This window comes from Takifugu flavidus, chromosome 11 (assembly GCF_003711565.1).
Source record: "Takifugu flavidus isolate HTHZ2018 chromosome 11, ASM371156v2, whole genome shotgun sequence".
Lineage (NCBI taxonomy): Eukaryota > Metazoa > Chordata > Actinopteri > Tetraodontiformes > Tetraodontidae > Takifugu > Takifugu flavidus.
Window position 1 is genome coordinate 9,803,224 of NC_079530.1, and position 22,406 is coordinate 9,825,629.

Here is a 22,406-nt window from a genome sequence, read left to right on the forward strand (position 1 = left end):
CAGAGTTTGTGGCTTTACTAACATCGTTATTTTTGATTGCTCCTAATTGTTTACTCAAAGCGGGAATCTTGGGACGAAATATTCCGTGTTTCACTTGAGAGCCACACGCTCCTGCACATTCTAAATATATATCTGCCACGGAGATCTTCATAAAGTGACAATGGAGGTCTCAAATTGAACAACATAAAAGTGTTGCAACAATATGAGGAAGCTTTCTCCCCAGACAGATCTATTCCCATCCCAATTAATGAACTTCTTTTATTGGAAACTTTTTTTCTGTGCAAAACGTGCACAGCATGAGATGTTCACCACCACCACCAGCAGATGGCTCGACTCACATTCACATGTATATAAACTATTTGAGTGGAAAGTAGTTTACAGACATTTCCTGAAACAACATTCACAACAATAATACTTGGCTATACAGGAATAGATGTAACGCATGAAAAAAAAAATCTTCCACGTTTTCTGTAATTAAAATTTCAATTATGCACATTTTTACACAACTTCAATTATATCAAACTTTTTTTTATTTGGGAAAAAAACAGGGTGATGAATATTGGATTAGTTGTCGTCTGCTTTACAGACATCACTGATGACTGAGGGATGGAGGAATGTGAGGGATGCTGAGTCCACCGGATACTCCTGCACTGGGGGGAGGTGGATGGAGGGAGGGATGGAGGGATGTAGGGAGGGGGGAGGGTCTCCAGGCTCCGCGCTCAGCTCAGCCTCTCACAGGAAGCGCATCCTCTCGGCGCTGCGCCGCGCTGCTGCCCTGATCGCCGGGGGATCGTCCACGCCAACGCCTCCGTGCGTTTATTCTCCCAGGGACATTGCACATTCGGGCGACGTCGGCTTGGCGCAGGTGGGGGACACGCCGACATCCTCCCTCGCTGTAGACCCTCAACCGGAGACATCTCACGGTAAGACACGGAGCACATCACGGTTGACGATCAGCCGCTTTCCTTTGGGTGTTTGTGCGATTTATTAACGGGCATTTACCGGAGACGATGTTTTAATCCCGCTTCCGGTTCGATCAGAAGGGGCTTCAGAAGCAGCAGCAGCTTGTCTCCAGGGTGGGAACACGGACGCAGGCCTCGGGGATCGCCCGTGATGTATCGCTGTCATTCCTGAACACAAACAACACGGGGGCTGCTGTAAATATGGGTTAGTGGAGCAGATGCGCACACCACGAAAAGCCCGAACTGCGTGATCTCCCCTCTCGCATCTTTAGTGAAACGTGGCCGGGATGTTATTTTCATGATGAGATTTAGAGACGCATCACCAGTCTAGACACAACGTGGACACGCGTGCGTGCAGCTGTGCAGAGGCCCGCACGCCGAACCGCTGGAGGCTGCAGCTGGCTCACCGTGGGTATCGCATGGAGGAAACGCAAGCTTCATCCATATTTGATGGCACTGGATATATATCCACCGCTCCGATTTCGACATCTTAAACTGGCCCCATCACATGGTTCCAGATGGCGTTTATGATGGAGCTAACCCAATAAACTCCTGTCATCGCTCTCGTTCAGATCCGATTTAATTAGCGCAAATATTTGACAAGGAGGTGAAGCTGCTGAGCTGGTATCAGTGTGGGAGGACCATGGGAGCGCCATGTGTTCACACATGAATTATGAATGTTTCTCATAACCTCATTCACAATAATGCAGCCCAACCGCCCGTTCCACCTCTAATTAACTGACCTAATAAAACAAACCAGTTTTAGAATGATTCCACATCTGTGTCCCCCTGGGGAAATGGGCCTAGAGGTAGAAACGTGCGCAAGATTAATTTGGTCGTGATCACTTTTCAATATCCTGGGGTGGGAAATGAATCACGTTGTCCTTTTTAAAGAGGGTTTTAGGAGTTTTGACGTGCGGATGCACCAATTGCATCATCGGCTAGACAAAAACCCTCCTTCGGGGACGACTGAACACATTTCATGACGGCAGTATCATTAGCAATATCCCAGGCAATATCTTAATCCTTCACAATCCTTCAAAAACAACGTTGGGACGCCGGTACGTGCAACTCTCTTGATCTAGCTCTGCCTTTTAAAGGAACCCACCCTTGCGTGAACCTCGGGCGTGATTGCTGCGATTCCCTCTCGTCCCCGTTTCAACCAAACCCTAACCCAGATGTGTCATTTCTGGACTCCTCAACCCCCGAGGCCGAAGGTTCCTCTCGGAGAAACGCGTAAACATACTGTGAATGAATCCAGCTGTTCCCCTCAGCGTTGAGTGCTCAATTAAGGGCAGTTTCATATCTTCCTCCAGCACTGACACAGATATCTGTGGATTCTAACTGGATTCTAACTTCATGGCCCGTTTTTACTGTGGCCATGTCAGACTCCAGCAGATCCTGTGAAGGAGCAGGGAATACGCCCTGACCAAGCCGCCTGTTCAATACACCGAACAGTCCCTCACATGCAGCATCAGAGTGGGCTGCATTCATCCCTCGTGGGTCTGACGGTGCATTGAACCAGAGTGGACTCCTGCACCAGCAGCTGCTCCCTGGCTGTTTTTTAACCTGTTCCAGCTGCAGCCACACTGATGCCGTCATTTCCAGCTGTTACCAGCTGTTCCTGTCTGGATGGAATATAATGAATGCCGGTGTCGCCCAATACAACCCCAGTTTGGGTGCGTTACCCATGATGCACTGCGACGGTGTTCCATCATATTTGTAATCAGGAATATTTGCTGGTGGGTTTCCAGCACCATACCCTTCCAAAGGTTAACATGGAAAGCTACGGAGATTTCCAGGGTGAGCAGGAAGGGCAAGCAGGTCAAATCCAGCTTAAATATTATATAGATCTGAGGGAGACAACTGAGCCATTTGCTGATGCGGCCTCTCATGGAGATCATCCTCTTTAGACGGAGCCACGCGCGAGCGGAGCGCTGCTTCCCCACAAATGTGCTTAATTAGCGATGCTAAATTCTTCATGCGACCAGGAGAAATAACCTTTCTTCGTCGGTGCATTATCAGCACTCAGTGTTGTCTTTTTAGCGCCATGAATTAATGATTGAGCCAGAGTGGTGGGTGACGACCATAAAACTTTAATGGCCCTGCATGTTTCATCTCTGAGGCAGATTCTTGGTAGAAAGGAAGTGCCCGCACCCCTGCGCCCGCGCACGCCGCTCTGTGGAGAGGATGATTCCAGTCTTTCAGAACGCCTTCTGACAGGTGAAAATAAGCATAAATAACCACGGTAACACATTTCCGTCCGGAGAAAAATGCATTTGTGCTTTTCGGCTGTGTGATTCATCACTGATTGACGGCTTCACTAACAAGATTAATGTTCAGGTCAAAGGTCAGCCACGTACTGTTGTGACATTCATTTCCTCTAAGTTGATATTTTTAGCCCGTCCCATTTCCACATATAGAGCAAATGCTCTGGAGAGCTTCCGTGCCGCTCGAATCAGAAATTGAAGCCATACGTTACTGTGACAGGCCACCTTAAAGGCTCACATCAGTTTTGGCTGTCAGTGTCACCTTACTGGAGGAGTGAAAAGAAAAGCGGAGTCGATTTGAGTCGGTTCGGCAGGCTGACCAAATAACAGCACTCAAGTAACAATTGCCTGGCTGTGAAGGTGACGGTCCGCGGTGGCGATAAAGGGTTGGGGAGGGGGCTATCGGTGCGGCGTTTCAATCGCGATGACCAGAGAGCTGCGAGTGAACATGAAGGACCACGTTGAGAGCGATAAAGGACGGTGGTGATTTTCAATTGCACCTTTGCTACATTTAAGGACAAAATCCCTCTGTAAATTCGGAGTCTTCATCCAAAACTGGCCGCTTTCTTCAGCATCCTGTTTCAAGTTCCTGTTAGTAAAATGTTAACTGCGGACCAGAGGGTTGAATGAAGTGCGTCTGGCCTGGGAAGTTTCTGTATTCCTCACTTGTTCCATCCCAAGTCCGCTGGACAATTCCCGGTATTAATAAAATGCAATATTCCGACGGCTGAAGCCTGTTTGCAAAGCGACATTTATGGGGGCTCCCTTGACCTTAATGACAGCACCACGGTTAAAAGAGCCAAGTTTAACAACTCCTTCAGGTTTGGAAAAGTTGAGCCCCATTGTGTGTTTTCTGGACCGTGATCATTAATTTCCCTCACACTGAGCCGGCCCGTCCAGCTGGGCCCGTTTTCACCTCTGGTCCTCAGCGTTCTGCTTGGCTGCGTCACTGCGGCCAAATGTTCACAATGCGGCTTTGTGTCTCGCATATGGGGGCATCAGCGGAGGAGGGCCGAGGGCCCGCCGGGGCCCCGCGCCATCTCTCTCTGGCTCCTGGAAAGTCACAAAATGACACGACAGCGAGGTCTTTGTGGAAATAAGGCATTAATGGCAGCATAGTTGACGCTTCAGTCACAGATTTCTAGGCTGACTCTAATAAGCGTAATTAGACCTCTGATTGCAAACATTGTAAACGGGGAGGGGGGTTAATGCGCGAACATGCCTCATGTGTAAAGCAAACACTCTTTGGGAAGGCTGATTTGGAGATAATTAGATTTGCATGGGTGGAAATAAGTAGCTTGTTGTGTTTGCTCTGCAACAGTGGCTCCCGACAAACGTATTCATGAATTCATCGCCATTAAATGCAGGAGAGACCTCGGGAGCGCCGCATTCCTTAGCACGCACGCATGCACGCCACTCCCACATGCAACCTTTTACTGCGGTTTTTATGCATTTAATATGAATGTTTTGTCCCCCATTTTCAGTGGATCATCTGCATTTCTGGTTCTTCCTGCATTCCTACAGTTTCCTCCTTAATTTTGCAGGCTCCTCTCAACCCCCCCCACCCCCCACCCCCCACCCCCCACCCCCAGCCTCGTATCGATTGCGGGAGTTTGCGCCAACCCCAGTGACCTCTTCATCCACTCCTGCCGTGGGTGCCTCACGGAGGATGTCAGACGGGGACTGAGGGTAGGAAGCCCCGACAGGTCCAGCAGTCGGCCGCCATGGACTGAGGCGAGGGGGGGTCATCTGATACCAGATCACAGGGGCTCTGCTCGGAAGTGTAAGTCTCTGATTAATCCCTCCGACCACAAACTACTCAATTCTGTTTCGGGAGGATCTATTGAAATTGAATCCAATAATGGGAAGTCATCCAATCCTTGCTGTCTCCTTTCAAGATGAGGCTAATTGGATTTGGAATCATCTCCCCAGATTGATCCTCTTGACCTTAACTGTGAGACAGAACCAGTAAACTGTGTTGATTGTCCAATAGAAAGTGTTGCAGTATGAGGTTGTCTGTGCTTGACAGCTTTTTTTTCTTATTTTTTGAATCTTGATGCCTCCTTCACACAGCAAACTGGTTTTAAAGATGTTGTTCAGACTTATCGGACCGCCCATCTTCATCTTTTGTCACAGCGTCTGTGTACCGAGGACGTTTCCTATTATAGCTGTTATCTATGAACCCAGAATCCGGACACTTAACTACTCCAGCTCCACTCGGCTCACATTCGTTTCTCTCTTATCTCTCTTATCTCCCTCTCGCTCTCTCGCTCTCTCTCTCTCTCTTTCTGCCACTGAGGTGTTCGTGCTCTCGTTCCATCCTTTTACTTGCCGCTTCATGCTGGAAGTGGTGGCTCTTTTGATTCCCTCTTCTTTTGCTTGATCTTTGTTCTTCTGCTCCCTGGGAATTAAAAAAGAGAATGCTTCCGTTTTTTTTCAGAGGGCATTCCAACACTTCTCTGCCAAGCACAAGAGCTGCTTCTGTCTTTGAGGCCTTGTTGATCTCACAGAGCTACTTTACAGATGTTTTTGATGTTGTTTCAGAGCCAGACTGTACAATAATGTCTTATAATATTCCCTTTGATGACATTCCATAGCCATCACCTGCTGTTGTCCTCGTAAACACGCAACTTAAAATTCAATAGTTCTGCGGATCCCATTTGTATATAATGTTTAAATATATATGTAAAACTGTGTCTGTGGTGGTTTAACAGCCTCACATCCATCAGGAGTTGAACTGGATGCAGACCTACAACTTACTACAGTATAGTAAAGAATGTTTGAAGAATCCTTTTATGAGTGTAATTAAATCCAAGTGGGTGTTTTAATACCTAAATAATCACTAACTCGACTTCCAGCTCTACATACATCCGTATCGACTATTGCGTAACTGAGGCAGATATTTGCTTTTTATGAGCTTCTCACTAACAGCAGTGTGTTTTCTACATTTTATTTGAATGAATTGCACTTTACAAGGCGTAGTGCAGGAGTCACATTTCAATACCGTTAGCGCGTTTTTTAAATTTTCCTTCCTATTCGCTGTGGTTTTAATAAACGCCATTTACAACTTTAGGACGCATCAGCGATTTGAATTGAATCGTTTTGTGCGTTTGTATGTTTAAACTCATTGTCTGTGAAGGTTGAGCAGTTACTCTTATTGATTGTAGATATCTAATATATTGCCACAGTCGCTGCCGTTCAGCTATAGGTACCTGAGTTCTTATAGTGTTTGCACCATACCTGCGAGGTTAAACCCACACTGTAATTTCTAAGAAACCCCCTCCATTCTTAAACTTTTACAGTCTGCTTGGAAGCAGATAACACAGCACCTTCCTCTGCACTGTTTGGTCTGAATTAATGATGTTGCCGAGTGAACCGACAGAAGGTCTGACAGCAGGAGAAGAGGTATTTCTCTGATTCCTATTTCTGATGTCTATTTCCTTTGAGCCTTGTTTTCAGGGTCTCCTTTGAGAGTCAAGGCGAGGGAGACGTAAGCGCAGAGCAGAAAAGACTTGTTTTAGGGCGGAGCGGGTCTGGGGAGTTAGAGATGTATAGCGCATCGCTCCCTTTTCTTTGCACGGTTGATTTTTTTCGGGGTTTTGTAGCTGACTGGCAATAACGTCCTTGTGCTCTCCTCCTCTGTTCACAGGCACAGGCGGAGTGAATTAGTGATGAATAATGCATATTCATCCACAAAACACTCACACTGCTCAAGCAGCCACGTGGATGGGGTGCGTGCTGAATGCAGATCGGTACACGGATTAGATGACTTGCTCCTGCCCTTCCGGCTCAAGTGATGCGGCATAATTTAATTTCTTTGGAGGAGGTGACTGGGGAGGCGCGAGCAAAACACACCTAAGCTTTTATTTACTTTAGATCCACACATGAGGCTCAAAGTGATTCTAGGTCAGTTGTAAGACAAGATGCAGATGCAGATTAAGACACGCCGCCAACGGAGATGCAGCAAAGCCTGCGAGTCCGGCGAGACCGAAAAAGAGCGGCAGAAACAAACAGCACCGCTGTCATGACGGCAGACAGCTCACCTCCTCTTCTCTAGAGCAGTGGAGGATAACTTTCCATCTGTACCTGCTTTTCTTCATTTAAAGGAGTCCCTTAAAGTGAAAGAGCGTTTGCCATATTTGATTGCTTCTGCTCTCCTATGTCCCGGCTCCTGGGGATTTGACGAGGACAGGTGTCGGGGACAGAACTGGCCTCTCCAGCCCAGTGTGGCACATGCAACGCATCCCCTCTGACTGTGCAACATGTAGGCGTCCATCTCATTTCCTGGAATCAGATTGGACAGGAGTGATGGGACTAAAAACTATGGGTGATTCAATATTTAGACGTGTGAAATGAGGGTCATCACAGTCCCGGTGAGCGGTGACAACACAAACATTAGGCTAAAAAGACGGGTGTTTCAGAAGAAAGGGCTGAAGTCAAGAGGGTGGTGAGGAACAGGGAAGAAGCCAGGCTTTTTATGTAAGAGCCTCTCTGTGCTTCCATGACAACAGCCTACGTGATAACTGAGGGGGAAGTAAATAAATAAAGTGCTAACAGAGGAGAGAACAGAACCTCGAGCTGGCTCAGCGTAGGGTTAGAATAAAGTGAGGGTTGATATTCAGCCTCATATTTAGGTATTTATTTCATCAGAGTTGCTTCAGCGCTGATGGTCTGGATTCCTCACTACTCTGTCTTCTGGTCTTGGCAGCCTGTCCAGGTTGTCTACCGGCCTCCAACCCTGTGACTCCGGTGTTACTTCAGGCTGTGCTGTTGTGCTGATTATCAACACACCTCGATGAGGTCGAAGGTGGCGTTCGGTGAGGAAAAATTACATTAATGACATTTCGGCTGTTGAACATAATTAGGAGGAGGTTGTGTTTGGCTTATGCAATGAATTGCAATCGTGATTATGGCTGATTGAGGTTCAGCTTTAACCACAATCAGCCGTAATCACAATCAACCACAGATTTGAAACGAGTCTTGCGATATTTCGCTGGTGTGTCCTGGAATATGTACACAGAGCCTCGGAATTTCTCAGATACAGTAAAATATCCTCAAGCCTTACAACCCAGAGGTCTGAAAAGGATCCACTACACGCCCGCCCCAAATTCTGACCTGCGATGGAGCCTCTGTGGATGCTCAGAGGCCTGTGTGCCATGTGGCAGGAGGGCTGGGCTCCATGCACGAGGCTGTTTGCTGGGAATGATTCACGTCAGATGGCATGAACATAAATGCCAGGGTCAAATTCCCAGGAGACTGCTTGGCTGTAATAGGATGATTCACTGTAACCGCCTGGATCTGACTGGGAATAAATCAGGCCACATTTGGACTGACCAAATGTCACGTGTTAAAATATGTATAACTACTTCCCAATATTTACTTCCCTTAATATGCCCTTGTTTATTTGTTATGAGACAAGCCCTGGCTCAGTGGGCTGAGCTCTGTGGGGTTACTGCTTTATATCAGTCGTGAACAGCAGTTTACACAACTTTGTGCATCAGCAGTTCTGCCTTCTACCCTCGAAGGTGAGGAGACATTAAGTGGAATCACTCTTGACCTCCCACAGCCTATTTAGCTTATTATCAGCCAGAGTCCACTGGCTTTTTGTAGGATGGGCAAATAAAGTGCATGAGTGTTTGGGGGAAGTGGAAAATTCTACCAAATGCCTCTTTGAAATGCCCTCTTCACTAAGGAACGCTGTCTTACTGTCACCACGCGTTACAACTCAGCAGACTGCACATCAAAGAGCGGGGATCCCGTTTGAGAAATACTGCGCTATGCTCATCTCCACGGGGTCCACCGAGAATGTGGATACAGTCATCCGATGCTAATGTGTTCCGACAGCAGCAGACTATCAACATAAGCACCTCAAACTGTTCAGCGGAGGCCCCAACATGTCTCTGGAGTCACCTGGAAGCTGAGCTCTTCTTCCTCCCCTCCTTTAGCTTCTCCTGGCTGCGGACGGATTTCCTGTTGGTGTGGCGCCATCTAGTGGGGATTTATGAGAATTACAAGGATTACAAGCTGCAGACTGAAACGCTGACTTCTTTTTCCCTGTTTCCACCCACAGTGACAATGGTGTTGTTCCTGGTTGGCTTCTCTGTTGCCGTGAATAATTCTGCCCATGAGAACCAAACAGCAGGTAACAAAATGACCCATCTGTCTTTTTTTAACTGAACAGACATTAGATAACAGAATTGTTCCTGCGAGCTTATATGTGCTCCTCTGCAAAGTAACTAGAATTAAAGGAATAAGTGAAAAGCCAAATTATCCCTAAGATCATTGTTATAGCATTCAACTTCAAGACATTAACTTATATTTAAGAAGCATAAACCTACCTTTCACATGAGACAGATATTTAATACAGATCTGTTAATTGTGCAGTACATGTGTCTGAATCTGTCCCCACGTGTCCCCACCAGAGAACCCCACCCACAGAGGTGACCATGTGCTGCCCTCAACACTGGTCATATCGCTGCTTCTCATCATCGTCGTCTTGCTGACCATCTACTGCCTGAGGTGAGAACGCCGACATCTGCATTCGGGAGATGTAAGCTTCTTCCTTCATGCACGAACAGGCATGAACGTGTCAGGTCAGCGCATCAGGGTGGGGGTAACTGAAGAAACATACGGAGATCACTGGCTTATGGGTAAACAGCTGCAAGTCCAGTAAGGCGGTACATAAAAAACAGCTCGGTCAGGTCAGGCAAGCGCTCGCTCAGCCTCCTGCAGAGAAGAGGCGGAGCGGATTTGCCTCTCTGAGGTGCCTGATGTTGGGCTTTACACGTTACCTCATGTGATCCTATTAAACATTTGCAATATTTCTCCATTTCATGCAGATTCAAAAACCACAGGAAGGCTCTAGTGACGTCAGTGGATAAGAAGATTCCGAATGGCTTCATGGAAGAACAAGGTACCGTTGTGCTGCAGTCCATATAACTGCCAGTGCGTAAAAAACTTCAGCCTTTTATGTCCCTTTTTTCCTGTTTTAAATGGAGACTAATGTTCTTTATAGCCGTGGAACATTTTTAAAATCTGAAACTCAAGCAGTTGGAAAAGTTTCACATGGTTCTTAGCTTTCGGAGTATGCAGGGAGTCATTTGAACCAAAGGAAGGGGAGGGGGGGGTCTGGGCTGAGACAGTTTCATGCCGCAGCATGTTTACGACTGAAGAAATCATATCTGTCAAGCGTTCCCAAAAGTAAGAAATCTTAACGGCCATCGAGCTTGTTTTTGCAGGTGCAATGAGAGGTTGTAATGTTCCCTGTAGGGAAATGTCAGCAGCCTGCCTGTCATATATTCCTCTGAACGCAGGAGAGCAGACAGTGGTCCTCCTCCCCAGATCTCCCTCACCGTCCAAGAGGTACTTCCCGATCCCTCTGGACTCCCTGGAGGAGGAGTACCGGATACGCTCTGCAGATGATGGCAAGCTCTTCAGAGAAGAATTCAATGTAAGCAGGGGCTGCGGCGCGCAGGCATCCGTCTCGCGAGCGCCGAACACACACCGAGGGGCAGCAATAAAATGTTATGTTTGCAGTCTCGGCGCTGTGGATTTATTCTGATCTCGGGAGGATTGTCTTCTTTCTTTACAGTCGCTGCCATGTTACTACCACCTCGGGTCCTTCGAGGAGGCGAGCCGAGAGCACAACAGAGAGAAAAACAGATACCCCAACATTTTACCATGTGAGTGAGGCTCCGACGTCTGTGACAGTCAATACCAGCCCCGCTTCCACGCCGGCCTTCATCGCTGCCTCTCCTCTCTCCCACAGACGACCATTCCAGAGTGGTGCTGAGTCATGACGGACTACATTCAGACTACATAAACGCATCCTACATAGATGTAAAAGTCCATCTCAGATCATGTTGGGGTGAAAAATTGGCAACGTATTGATATTGTTTTCTCCCCCCCTCAGGGTTTTAAAGAGAAGAACAAATTTATTGCGGCTCAAGGTAAAATTCAGGCTTCAGCAGACTGGATTTGAGTTCTTTGTGGTGTGACTGCCTCTGTCTCCTTCCAGGGCCAAAGCTTGAGACAGTGGCGGACTTTTGGCGCATGATTTGGGAGCAGAAGACAGCCACCATAGTGATGCTGACAAACCTGAAAGAACGCAAAGAGGTCCGTCTGACACCGCCACAGGCCTCCTGCGCACCGTTAGCAAGACTCTCATTTGTTGCCCTGGCGGGAAAAGTCGTTTGCGCAGCTTATCTGAGCACGTCCTCAACTCCAAGTGTCACCCCGCAGATCACTTAGCATGGCGCTACGCTTAGCCTCCGAGGGAGGATCAATCGAAAGCACCGCAGAGGGTCTGATAGGGCAGAATAGAGACGTCGGGGATCAATGATGGAATAATTGTTGATCAGATCCTTCGAGGCTTCATGATAATTAGTCTGGCAATCTAGTTAATGATTAGAAGCGTCGCAGCGACTGAGTGAGACGTGAAAACTCCCCGTGATTCGCTTTCAACCGGATTGAAACGTGCTGGTCAAACACGCACTTGTGATGCTCCACCATGCGCTGTTGTGTTTGGCTCCACAGGAGAAGTGTTTTCAGTACTGGCCGGAAAAGGGCTGCTGGATATACGGGAGTGTCAGAGTCGCCATGGAGGACTTCACCGTGTTGGTGGACTACACCGTTCGGAAATTCTATATCCAATATGTGAGTAAAAGCTGGTACTGTGTGATATTACAAAAAACGATCACAGGAAAAGACAATGGTCATATCTGAAGCGCGGCGATGGCGAATCTTCAAGACGGTGAACCTGCATCCTCCAGAGAGGTTCTTTGTTAGCTTCTGATGCGAGCAGCGAGTCGAGTCTAATCGCTGGTTTTAGTGGACATTTCTGGCTGAAAAGTGTCCACGTCCAGGTGTTAATTCAAAATCTTTGCTTCACAGCAGGGCAGCGATGGTCCCAGAGCCCCCCGCCTGGTCACCCAGCTCCACTTCACCGGCTGGCCAGACTTCGGGGTGCCGTTCTCCCCCATCGGCATGCTGAAATTCCTCAAGAAGGTCAAGGCTGTGAACCCACCCTACGCTGGGCCCATTGTTGTCCACTGCAGGTGAGAATTCTCAGAATCTTTTAAAGTTGCAGCTTGGGTCGCGCAGCAGGTCAAGTGTTCCCATAAAAAGAAAATGGAAGCTTTTATAATTAGCAAATGTGCTTAAAGTTCCTCTTTTATGAGCTTTGTTGGGTTTAAAAGGCCTTGGCAAGTTCTGAAGACAGCGTGTTGAAGGATCACTTCACAGGTCTGATAGAAAATTCTCTGTTTGTGAGAAAAGAGTTCGGAAATGTTGGCGAAGTCTTGGTTTAAACGTGTTTCCGACCTGGTAGTGTGTGGCGCAGGACTGGTGTGCGTTACTGGTGACCAGTTTAAACCCTCAACAATTAAATCTGCAACAACTGCCCAGGTGCTGGGGGGGGCGGTGCCGCTGCAGGAGGACCTCTAGTGGTCCGCTGCTGAATCGCAGCTTTGCGTTCCCCCATCGGCGTCATCTACCCTCGTAGCACGCGGGAGTTTTACACGCGCTCTAAACTGTCCGAAACTGCTCCGAGCGGAAGCGTCCGGGCGCCGACTCCACGTTTACGAGAGACAAAACGCTCTGGCGTCGCCTGCGTGTTTGTTAACTGCCGCCGTCTGTTTCTTCTTTCCCTCTCCGCAGCGCCGGGGTGGGGAGGACCGGGACGTTTATCGTCATTGACAGCATGATCGACATGATGCACACGGAACAGAGGGTGGATGTCTTCGGCTCCGTGAGCAGAATCCGAGAGCAGCGCTGTCAGCTCATCCAGACAGATGTAAGCACTGACCCCTCCCGACCCCGCGGCTCCGCGGACTGACAGCTGAACCCGCTCGCTGCAGTCGCGGCGCAAACAAGCCAAGGGAGCGGGGGGAAGGGGGGGACCGTGCCTGTGATGCCAAAACAGTCGGGATAAGTTTGACAAAACTAAAGTTCTCCCTCCTCTTTGGTGCCCCTCAGATGCAGTACTCCTTCATCTACCAGGCTCTGCTGGAGTACTTCCTGTACGGAGACACCGAGCTGGATGTGTGCTCTCTGGAGGGCCATCTGCACAGGCTTCACAACACCAGGGCTCCCCACGACAGGCTGGGCCTGGAGGAGGAGTTCAGGGTAGGAAGAAAGACACTGCTCGCCCCCCCTAAACATTTCAATCAGTAATGAATCGTCTCCATCACCCCCTGCCCTCGCATCTGTATGTTTTCCTGGAATACTTGCCCAGGGTGCTACTCCTGGCGGCACGCACATAAATAACAACTAAAACTTTATAAGGAGACGCCATCTGCCACCGTCGCTCCTCCTGCAGCCGCTTTATTTCACTCATAAAAAAGAGAATAAATATGTTTTTCTGCCGTTTTATGCGCCGCCTGCCGAGCAGAAACTTCCTGACTTTGGGTGTGTTTGTCCTCCTCCTGTCAGAAGCTGACCAACGTTCGCATCATGAAGGAGAACATGAGGACTGGGAACCTTCCCGCCAACATGAAGAAGAACCGTGTGCTTCAGATCATTCCGTGTAAGGACCTCTCCCCGACTCCAAACAGCTTCATAATACATCACACAGGAGTAACATCAAAGTGCGGGTGATTTTATAGATGGTCTCTACACAGATGTGCGAATAATCAGCGCGTGTAAGTCTGATCAATGACATTCTGATAAGCCTTTTATATTCGCTTTCGATCGGGGAGCTGGGATACAACTTTTCCTTACAGCGAAAAACGGAGGTCGGCTCTGGCGTGTCGGGCCTTGAAAACACAGCTTAAGTTTTGCTCTATTTTCCATCAACATCTTCAAAGTTTCATTTGAATAGGAATCACTTGTGGAAAGTTTCATTTCCACTTCTCCTTCGCAGATGATTTCAACCGGGTAATACTCTCAGTGAAAAGAGGACAGGAGTTCACCGACTACATCAATGCCTCCTTTATTGATGTAAGCGCTCCCCCGCGACCTCTTGTATAGATTTCCCATAGAAGTATAAATAAAGCTCATTGTTTCCTTTGCAAACAATGCAAAATATGGCGCTTGCTTCACTTTTTTTTTTTTTTTGATCTGCCCTACAGGGCTACAGGCAGAAGGACTATTTTATCGCGACCCAGGGCCCCCTGTCTCACACAGTGGAGGACTTCTGGAGGATGGTGTGGGAGTGGAGGTGTCATTCAATCGTTATGCTCACCGAGCTCAAAGAGAGGGAGCAGGTACAGTACAAGAAGGGGTTGGAAAGAGGAGTTTCGGATTTTCTGCTATGTCTTAGTTTCATCTTTGGGGCTTGTGTGTGTGTGTATGCTTTCTGAAATACGGAACCAAAAAGGACATTAAAATGATGGTTAATTGAATTCCATTCTGACCTTTCTTCAGGAAAAGTGTTTCCAGTATTGGCCACCAGAGGGCAGTGTTACCTTTGGAGATTACAGCGTGGAGCTGACCGCAGACACGCTGTGTGAGACCTTCAGTGTGAAAGACCTGGTGCTCACCTACAGGCCAGTACGTGCTGACTTCAATTCAACAAAAGCCTTTGTTTTTTAAAAAAGAAAGAAAGAAATGGGGCAGAGTTTGCCTTTGCAGATTTGAAATTCAGATCTGCCCTAATATTTTAACCCGTCCCAAAACCAATCTCTACACCTCACCAGGAAAAGCAATCACAGCACGTCCGACACTTCCACTTCCACGGGTGGCCCGAGATCGGAATACCGGGCGAAGGAAGAGGAATGATTGACATTATTGCCGCTGTGCAGAGGCAGCAGCAGCAATCTGGGAATCGCCCCATAATCGTACACTGCAGGTGAGGACCTCTGGAAATGTAACTCTTTTGTTGCCCACTCCTGCTTTTTTATGAGTCCGCTTTCCTTTTCCAGTTGAGGTTGACATCTGAGGGAGTCTCTGTTTTACGGATCCATTTTTCCTCCGTCTGTTTCAATAAATTCTCCGTTTTGCCTCAGTAGCGGCGCTGTTCCGCGCCTGAACCACTCATGTGATCCCTTATAAAGACTTCGCTGCGAACGCTTTGATCAGAACCTCGCTTCAGGTGAAGTGATTCTAAGGCAGCGCGGCCCTCTGGGATCGATCCAATCCACTGATTCACAGTCAATTAAAACCTCTCAAAGTGAAATATCCTCCGACTCCCACCGTGATTAATCTGATAAGATGAGCTAACGACAGGAAATGGTGTCATCACTCTCTTCTATTCCTTCATCACCACTTGTCTAAGAAGGGCTTTTTAAAGCTTTTTCTCTGCCCTTGGGAAACGGGGGCTAACCCGCTGCAATCCCCAACGTCTCCCTGCACTTCTCTTCCGATTCGCACATCACTCTCGCCCCTCTTCTTCCTCTCTCCACCCCCCCTTCTTTCTCTCCTCCATCCCACCATCATTGTAAACATTGACTCAGTCAAACACTGAGCTTCCAGACTGATTAGTGTTAGCGTTTGGATTAGCCTCTCTTTAAGTGAGGGTGATTATTACTGCTATTACACAAAGGTCACCTTTTCTCTTGCAAACTTTTCCACTTAAATGGGAAAAGAGTGCGATGCTTCGATTAGCTGCACGGTTGCGAAGATCATCTGCGCCGCCGCCGCCACGGTGCTTCCTTCAGCTTCTGGAAGGCGGGCCGGGTGTCTTCTTTGTGTGAATTCTCATCCTTTGGTGTTTCAGTGCCGGCGCAGGTCGGACAGGCACCTTCATCGCCCTCAGTAACATCCTGGAGAGGGTGAAAGCTGAAGGCCTCCTGGATGTCTTTCAGACAGTCAAGAGTTTACGCACGCAGAGACCGCACATGGTTCAGACTGTGGTAGGTGGAAAAAGAGACAACGTCAGATCTGCTGCGCAGAAACTGACAGCTTTTTAGCATCTGTGCTGCCTGGAACTGTTTCTGCACATAAAACAAAACCAAAACCACTTGGTGGTGACAACTCTCCTCTTGTTTCCTCCTCCAGGAGCAATACGACTTCTGCTACAGGGTGGTTCAGGATTTTGTCGACATCTTCTCAGACTATGCCAATTTCAAATAACATCCACCATTTCCGGGCAACTTGCTGATGCATATTGTTGTGAATGTTCTTTTGGATTCCGTGTTTTGCACAGAAATGATGTAATATAGCGTAATAAAATTCCAAACGTCTGTGTTCCGCTTCCTTCAGAAACACCTTCAGGTACCCACATGTAAAATATACTGTAAAACTTGATTTATTTCCCATTTATTCAGTTTTGGAGCCACATTATGGGGCTCTAAAAAGACTTTCTGCTACAGCCATACAATGTAAATACTGCAATATGTATTGCCTACTTGAAATGCATAGTAATATTTTGTTAATATATACTCATTTATCTCTGTTCCTGGACCGCGTGCAGTTCTTTGGGTCAGTTAATCTCATATATTAAGACAGATTTTAATGCTATAAGGGGAATCAGTGAGATGTCTGTTAAGGTTTCATCCTGTCTGATGGGTGAATTTTAATCATGTACTTTTTTGTTCAAACAAAAGCAGGAAATGCAACTGGATTTATTCTGTTAGGTGCTGCACGTTTCCTCACACATGTCTGTGAAAGCCCAAACAGCTGCCACCAACTTCCTCCTGTTGCCTGTGGAAATCTGACTTTATTTAGATCAGAGCCTCATTCTTTTCTCTCTTTTTTTTTAAAATGTTGAAATAGAGAGAGCTATTGTAGACGATTTAGAGGCAAACCTCATGTTTTGGTCTTTATTTCTCATTTTTAAGCAGCCACCTCTTCAGCTCGCATGCATATGTGTGTAAATCAGTGCCACACTGATTAGAAAAATACACTTCTAATCAGGTAATTCTTGTCACCGGGTGACACAATTTTAATATGAATAAGCCAGGTGCCGGTATTTAATTTAACAGTCTTACCAGTATAAATAGTTTTGTTGAATGGTGGTTGCTCAGTCATCCGTCCAGTTTGGTTTTTCTATCAACATTAGGACATCAGCATCAGAAGGTACCATCATTTTAGCGCTTTAGTGCTCAAGTAACTTTAGTGAAAGAGAGTGAGATGGATTCATTTTAACCTTTAGATAAGGAATCCTCAACACTGCTGCAGACCCAGAAGCATATATTTTTGACCAAGGCGTCTGCCGACTTAGGCTTAGGTTTGGGTTGAAGTTGGGTTGTAGTTGGGTTAAGGTTGGGTTGGAGTTGGTTTAGAGTTCAGTTAGAGTTGGGTTAGAGTTGGGTTGGAGTTGGGTTAAAGTTGGGTTAGAGTTGGGTTGGAGTTGGGTTAAAGTTGGGTTAGAGTTGGGTTGAAGTTGGGTTAGAGTTGGATTAAAGTTGGGTTGGAGTTGGGTTGGAGTTCGTTTAGAGTTGGGTTGGAGTTGGGTTAGAGTTGGGTTAAAGTTGGGTTGGAGTTGGGTTAGAGTTGGGTTGGAGTTGGGTTAGAGTTGGGTTGGAGTTGGAGTTGGGTTAGAATTGGGTTAGAGTTGGGTTGGAGTTGGGTTAGAGTTGGGTTAGAATTGGGTTAGAGTTGGGTTAGAATTGGGTTAGAGTTGGGTTGGAGTTGGGTTGGAGTTGGGTTGGAGTTGGGTTAGAGTTGGAGTTGGAGTTGGGTTGGAGTTGGGTTGGAGTTGGAGTTGGGTTGGAGTTGGGTTGGAGTTGGTTGGAGTTGGGTTAGAGTTGGGTTGGAGTTGGGTTAGAGTTGGGTTGGAGTTGGAGTTGGGTTGGAGTTCGTTTGGAGTTGGTTAGAGTTTGGTTAGAATTGGGTTAGAGTTGGGTTAGAATTGGGTTAGAGTTGGGTTGGAGTTCGGCTGGAGTTGGGTTAGAGTTGGAGTTGGGTTAGAGTTGGGTTAGAGTTGGGTTGGAGTTGGAGTTGGGTTAGAGTTGGGTTGGAGTTGGGTTAGAGTTGGGTTGGAGTTGGGTTGGAGTTGGGTTGGAGTTGGGTTCGGGTTACATTGGTGAGCTTGGTAGTCTTCCATTTGCCGGCCAAACTGGTGGGGGAACTTTCTACTGTGTACTTGTACCTGTGTTTACTTCATGACGAACTGATGTGATTGGCTGATTGATCATTGATGATAGTGTACATACATACCAGTGATAGAGTTGACTGCGACCCCGAGGCCTTGCAGTTCGTGTGACATAAACGCACAAGCATCTCTTTTCGATGATGTTTCTGCCTTTTCTCTCTTTTTTCGCATCTGTATTTGAACTCTGATGCTAATAAACCATAAAGACAGACCAATGTCAGTCCTAAGTTTCATGTTTGCCGCCTCACAAGCACAGAAGCACTTTGATAAACACGTAATACTCTGTGAACCCTCTTAGTGGTGTCAGCATATGCGAGCACTTAGCTAGCTCCATTAACGGCATTTTGTGTCCCATTAGTCCATAAATGTGTCACACCTGCAGTGAGGGGATTATAATCCTGTTTGCAGCCTTCGACAGCATCTATAAAATCACCCTCTGGCTAATGCACCACATGCTAAGGAGGCGTGCACAGAGGTAAGTCAGGCCGGAGCAAAGTTTGCTTCATTAATTACATTCTAAATTGTTGTTTACAGTGTCGGGGCCATAAATTGCGTCCCACTGGTTGGCGAGCAAATGGTGATTCCTTCAGGTTTGTTTGCAGCTGAGATGGAAGCAAACAGCAGGGTGATGGTGCAGGTGCTGCTGTTGGCGTTGGCGCTCCAGGTCACCCTGTCGCAGCACTGGTCCTACGGATGGTTACCCGGTGGCAAGAGGAGCGTGGGCGAGTTGGAGGCAACCATCAGGGTGGGCGTCCCCATTTTCCTGTGGGCAGACCTCAGTCGCGGGGTTAATGCAGCGATTGCTGGTAACAGTTCCTCGACGCTCACGTCCGTCATCTAAAATCTCTGTTTTATTGTTCTAAGATGATGGGGACGGGAGGAGTGGTGTCTCTCCCCGACGAGGAGAGTGCCCAGACCCAGGAGAGACTTCGACCATACAATGTAGTAAGTGCTTATTATGCATAATTTATCAGCAACGTCTACTTCAATTGTACAATATTAATGCTCACTGCACCACTGTGTGCACTACATGTTCCAAAACAGGAATGACAGTGTACAAAATGCTCAGCCAGTGTTTTTATTTTTCCCTTTTGCACCGTTGGATGTGTGAATGCTTAATTTTGTCTCTCCGAGCGCCGGCAGCAGCGACACTTGTCCCATTCACCTAGTAAAAGTCTAAACATTTCTATGATTAAATGCCCAGGCTGAGCTTTCATTTCCATCCCTGCAGATCAGCGAAGAGCTCAATCGCTTCGACCCAAAGAGAAGGATCCAGAATAACTGAGGGAGTGAAGAATGCTAAACAGATCACGTGTTATAACAATTTTATTACACATATATTGTAATAAAGTTTGTCCTTTTTTCCCCGATCATTAAACCTCTGGGTCAGATCACTTTATAATTCTCATCCTCGGAGCTGAAACCTTGATGTTTAGACGTCTGAAGTCCTTTCTGGGGATGAACTTGTCTTTGTGGCGCAGCCACGACCGACAAGCATGACAAACCTGTGACACAACAATCCTAGCATGACAACAGCTGGTGATTAAGCCAATTTATTAGAAATCAATGGCTTAATTAAATTTGTCACACTTTTGGTAATTCCATTTTCTGCCACGGCAGCCATGCAGATGTGACGTGCAGGGGCTGAGAGGAGGCCCCCATCCGCCTGCTGCGTCCAAACCTTCCGCCACAATTGCTCCAAAATCGGTGCGTAAAAAATGTCCAACGTTGTCCAATCCCGCATTTCTTCATACAGGGGAAATCGGTGTTCATTATTGAAATTGGAATTTCATATAAGGAAGGGAGGAGGATCAGCGGGGGGGCACACGCGTTTTAAAGAGAACTCATTTTCTGGCAAAGCCCCACAGACGGGGCACCGCACTAATCGTCTGGTGCATGAGGGGCTCGGATTCATGAACTGTGCTGACACCGTGGAGGCCTCGCATTGTTAGTGCGCGGTTGTAATGCACACCAGTGAACCCGAACCCACCGGCACAAGTGGGAAAAGCCGGCGAGCGTTTTTAAAAGCGCGCAGAATTGAAGGGGAATGAAAGCACATTCCTCCGCGCTGGCAGAACAATGCGCACCCATTTGTGATACTCCGCGACGCGCTTTAATATTCATGGCTCTAATTTGCATGACACAATCATTTACTTTGATGAGAACTTTTTTGTGGGAAGTCCAGGGCAGCTCCTCTTTGACACTTCGCGAAATTCGCACTTTTCCCAGCAACTTTGCAACAGCCAAGATAATGAGGTTTTTTTTTTTTTTTTTTTACAACCCCCCCCCCCCCCCCACTAAAATCTGCGTTTGATTCAAATCATTTCACTCATCACTCATCGTTTCACTCACCGCGATAATAATTAATAATTCCAGATAAAACACACAAAAAACATCGTCCATAAATTCCTTTTAAATAATCCCAGGTTGTTGGAGGTGAAAACCCACTTCTCCCTCCAGTGTCCTCATCAAGGACCCGCCTAATTGCACGTATACCAGGATAACAAAAACCTGCTGGTATCTATGTTTCCAAATTTGATTTAACCTCACTTTCTCCTTCCCAGACCCCCAGGTGGATATTCACTTTGTTTACCTCAAATTAAACTTCATATTGTTTACAGCCTCCCGGTCCCTGAACATTTTATAGCATTTTGGAATTATTTCTTTATTTATTTTTTGTAATGATTGTAGAGTTGGGATTCGTTTGAATGTTTCCCTCATCTGCATGAAAATTATATAATTAACTTTTGATTAACCAGCTCAGTTGAGCTGGTTTCCCCCCGTGCACACTGGTGAATAGTACCCACCGCATTTTAATGACTGTTTTCCAATTGAGTGGCGACCTTTTCATCAAAGACTCGCAACTGGGGCTAAACAACGGCATGAGAGAGGGGGGTAAAAATCACGGTGAAGACAATAGCGAAAGGCCGACAGGCTATGGATGTCATCCTTAAATATAACCAGATGAAACAACCTCGCTGCACGTATGTGGCCGTGGCGAGGGGCCAAAGCTCTTAATGCTGCTGGATGCCTCATTGTTCGAGGCGCGGAGGTCATCGGAATGGGGAGAGGGAAAGCAGGACGCAGAGAATGGCCTATTGTTGCGCGTCCATGCTTGGGGAATTCTATTATGAAAATACTTTTTAATTTTTTTTTATAACATGCGTTTGTTTGGGAAGAGAAAAAAACAAGAACATATTTGGAGAATGACTTCAGGAAGAACGGGGGTGTCGGAGCGCCTCCATCCAAGGCTGCAGCGCTGCACAGGTCTGACACACCTGCCAATCATCCCCGCAGCAACCCCGGCCATCACATAAGCATTCAATCATATGCATAATGTAGTTTTCATTTCTTCACAATTATGCTGCAGCGTGTGTGTGTGTGTGTTTGTGTGTGTGTGTGTTTCCGATGGGTCACAGGAAACTTTTATTGAAGCGCCGTGTATAATAAAGTCATTTTCCAGGTGCATGTTGCGGCTCTTATTATGAACAGAATGATAATTTCCCCATGAGGAACCTCGGCACCGCATATCAATTGAAGTTTAGTGTGGGTCTTATTATGTTCCCGCAGGCTATAGTAGAAGGCAAAGTCATCTTCAGAGAGAGTCTAAATGTCAGGGAGGTCTTCAAACACGCCGCGTATCTGCAAGTGATGCGTCTTGGCTGAGTAAAGTGATGAGGAAGGGAAGGTGTTTAAGGTAAAGTAATGGACACCATATTACATTGTGGGGAAAAAATATAGAAACGATCCCAGATAGCTTTTGGAAATTAAATAAAAATGGGAGCTCTCCATGAATAAAAGAAAAAGATTCTTTTTTTTTCTGGGCGCTGCTCAATCACTGCCTCGTCAGGTCCACCTGTGGCCACGTGGTGTCACTCTTGAGCCGTGTGTTCTCCTGCGGCTCCTTCGACGCTTCAGCTGCACAAAACTGCAAAACCCTCTGAACGCAGGACTTTCAAAAGTCTTTTGTAGCTCTTGTTAATTTTTCTGACTCATGGCGTTTGTGCATACTATAATAAGAGATTTGTACAGTCGTTCAGCAGAACAGATCCGGACCCAAACTCAAACTATCGCGCTGAAATTTAAAGAAAAACCCTTTCATGTGCGGGAAAATCCTACATTTCTGAAGTGTTCTCGGTCTCGCATTTGCAAGTCATTAATTTATTTTATTCCCCCCCCGATTTTGACTGAAGTTGAAGT

At 47.0% G+C, this 22,406-nt stretch overlaps 2 protein-coding genes and 1 long non-coding RNA gene across 7 annotated transcripts; 2 read left to right on the plus strand and 1 right to left on the minus strand.

Annotated features, from left to right (window-relative positions):
• Positions 1–228: 228 nt before the first annotated feature.
• LOC130534100 (uncharacterized) lies at positions 229–1,359 on the minus strand. Its single transcript, XR_008952798.1, has 2 exons — positions 1,003–1,359; positions 229–902 (listed from the first exon to the last, which is right to left on the minus strand). It is a non-coding gene; the product is annotated as an uncharacterized LOC130534100 (long non-coding RNA).
• LOC130534098 (receptor-type tyrosine-protein phosphatase epsilon-like) lies at positions 762–18,421 on the plus strand. Of its 5 annotated transcripts, XM_057047991.1 has the most exons (23): positions 762–923; positions 4,777–5,015; positions 6,535–7,058; positions 7,941–8,049; positions 9,303–9,374; positions 9,655–9,751; positions 10,072–10,145; positions 10,546–10,682; positions 10,824–10,914; positions 11,001–11,071; positions 11,145–11,181; positions 11,250–11,347; positions 11,768–11,887; positions 12,125–12,288; positions 12,890–13,025; positions 13,208–13,357; positions 13,664–13,757; positions 14,094–14,170; positions 14,302–14,436; positions 14,597–14,722; positions 14,869–15,020; positions 15,888–16,023; positions 16,169–16,353. In XM_057047991.1, exons 4-23 carry the CDS (start codon positions 8,028–8,030, stop codon positions 16,241–16,243), a joined length of 2,064 nt encoding a protein of 687 aa, XP_056903971.1. In that variant the 5' UTR covers positions 762–923; positions 4,777–5,015; positions 6,535–7,058; positions 7,941–8,027; the 3' UTR covers positions 16,244–16,353. The 5 variants fall into 5 exon arrangements, 3 of the variants coding, with proteins under 3 accessions (XP_056903971.1, XP_056903972.1, XP_056903970.1); XR_008952796.1 differs by lacking the exons at positions 762–923; positions 4,777–5,015; positions 6,535–7,058 and adding exons at positions 17,450–17,897; positions 18,008–18,421 and having other exon boundaries at positions 7,302–8,049; positions 16,169–17,339; XR_008952797.1 differs by lacking the exons at positions 762–923; positions 4,777–5,015; positions 6,535–7,058 and adding exons at positions 17,483–17,897; positions 18,008–18,421 and having other exon boundaries at positions 7,302–8,049; positions 16,169–17,339.
• A 150-nt stretch (positions 18,422–18,571) lies between these two features.
• Positions 18,572–19,584, plus strand: gnrh3 (gonadotropin-releasing hormone 3). The gene is made up of 4 exons (XM_057047994.1): positions 18,572–18,681; positions 18,809–18,951; positions 19,071–19,151; positions 19,438–19,584. Exons 2-4 carry the CDS (start codon positions 18,814–18,816, stop codon positions 19,489–19,491), a joined length of 273 nt encoding a protein of 90 aa, XP_056903974.1. The 5' UTR covers positions 18,572–18,681; positions 18,809–18,813; the 3' UTR covers positions 19,492–19,584.
• The last annotated feature ends 2,822 nt before the right edge of the window (positions 19,585–22,406 follow it).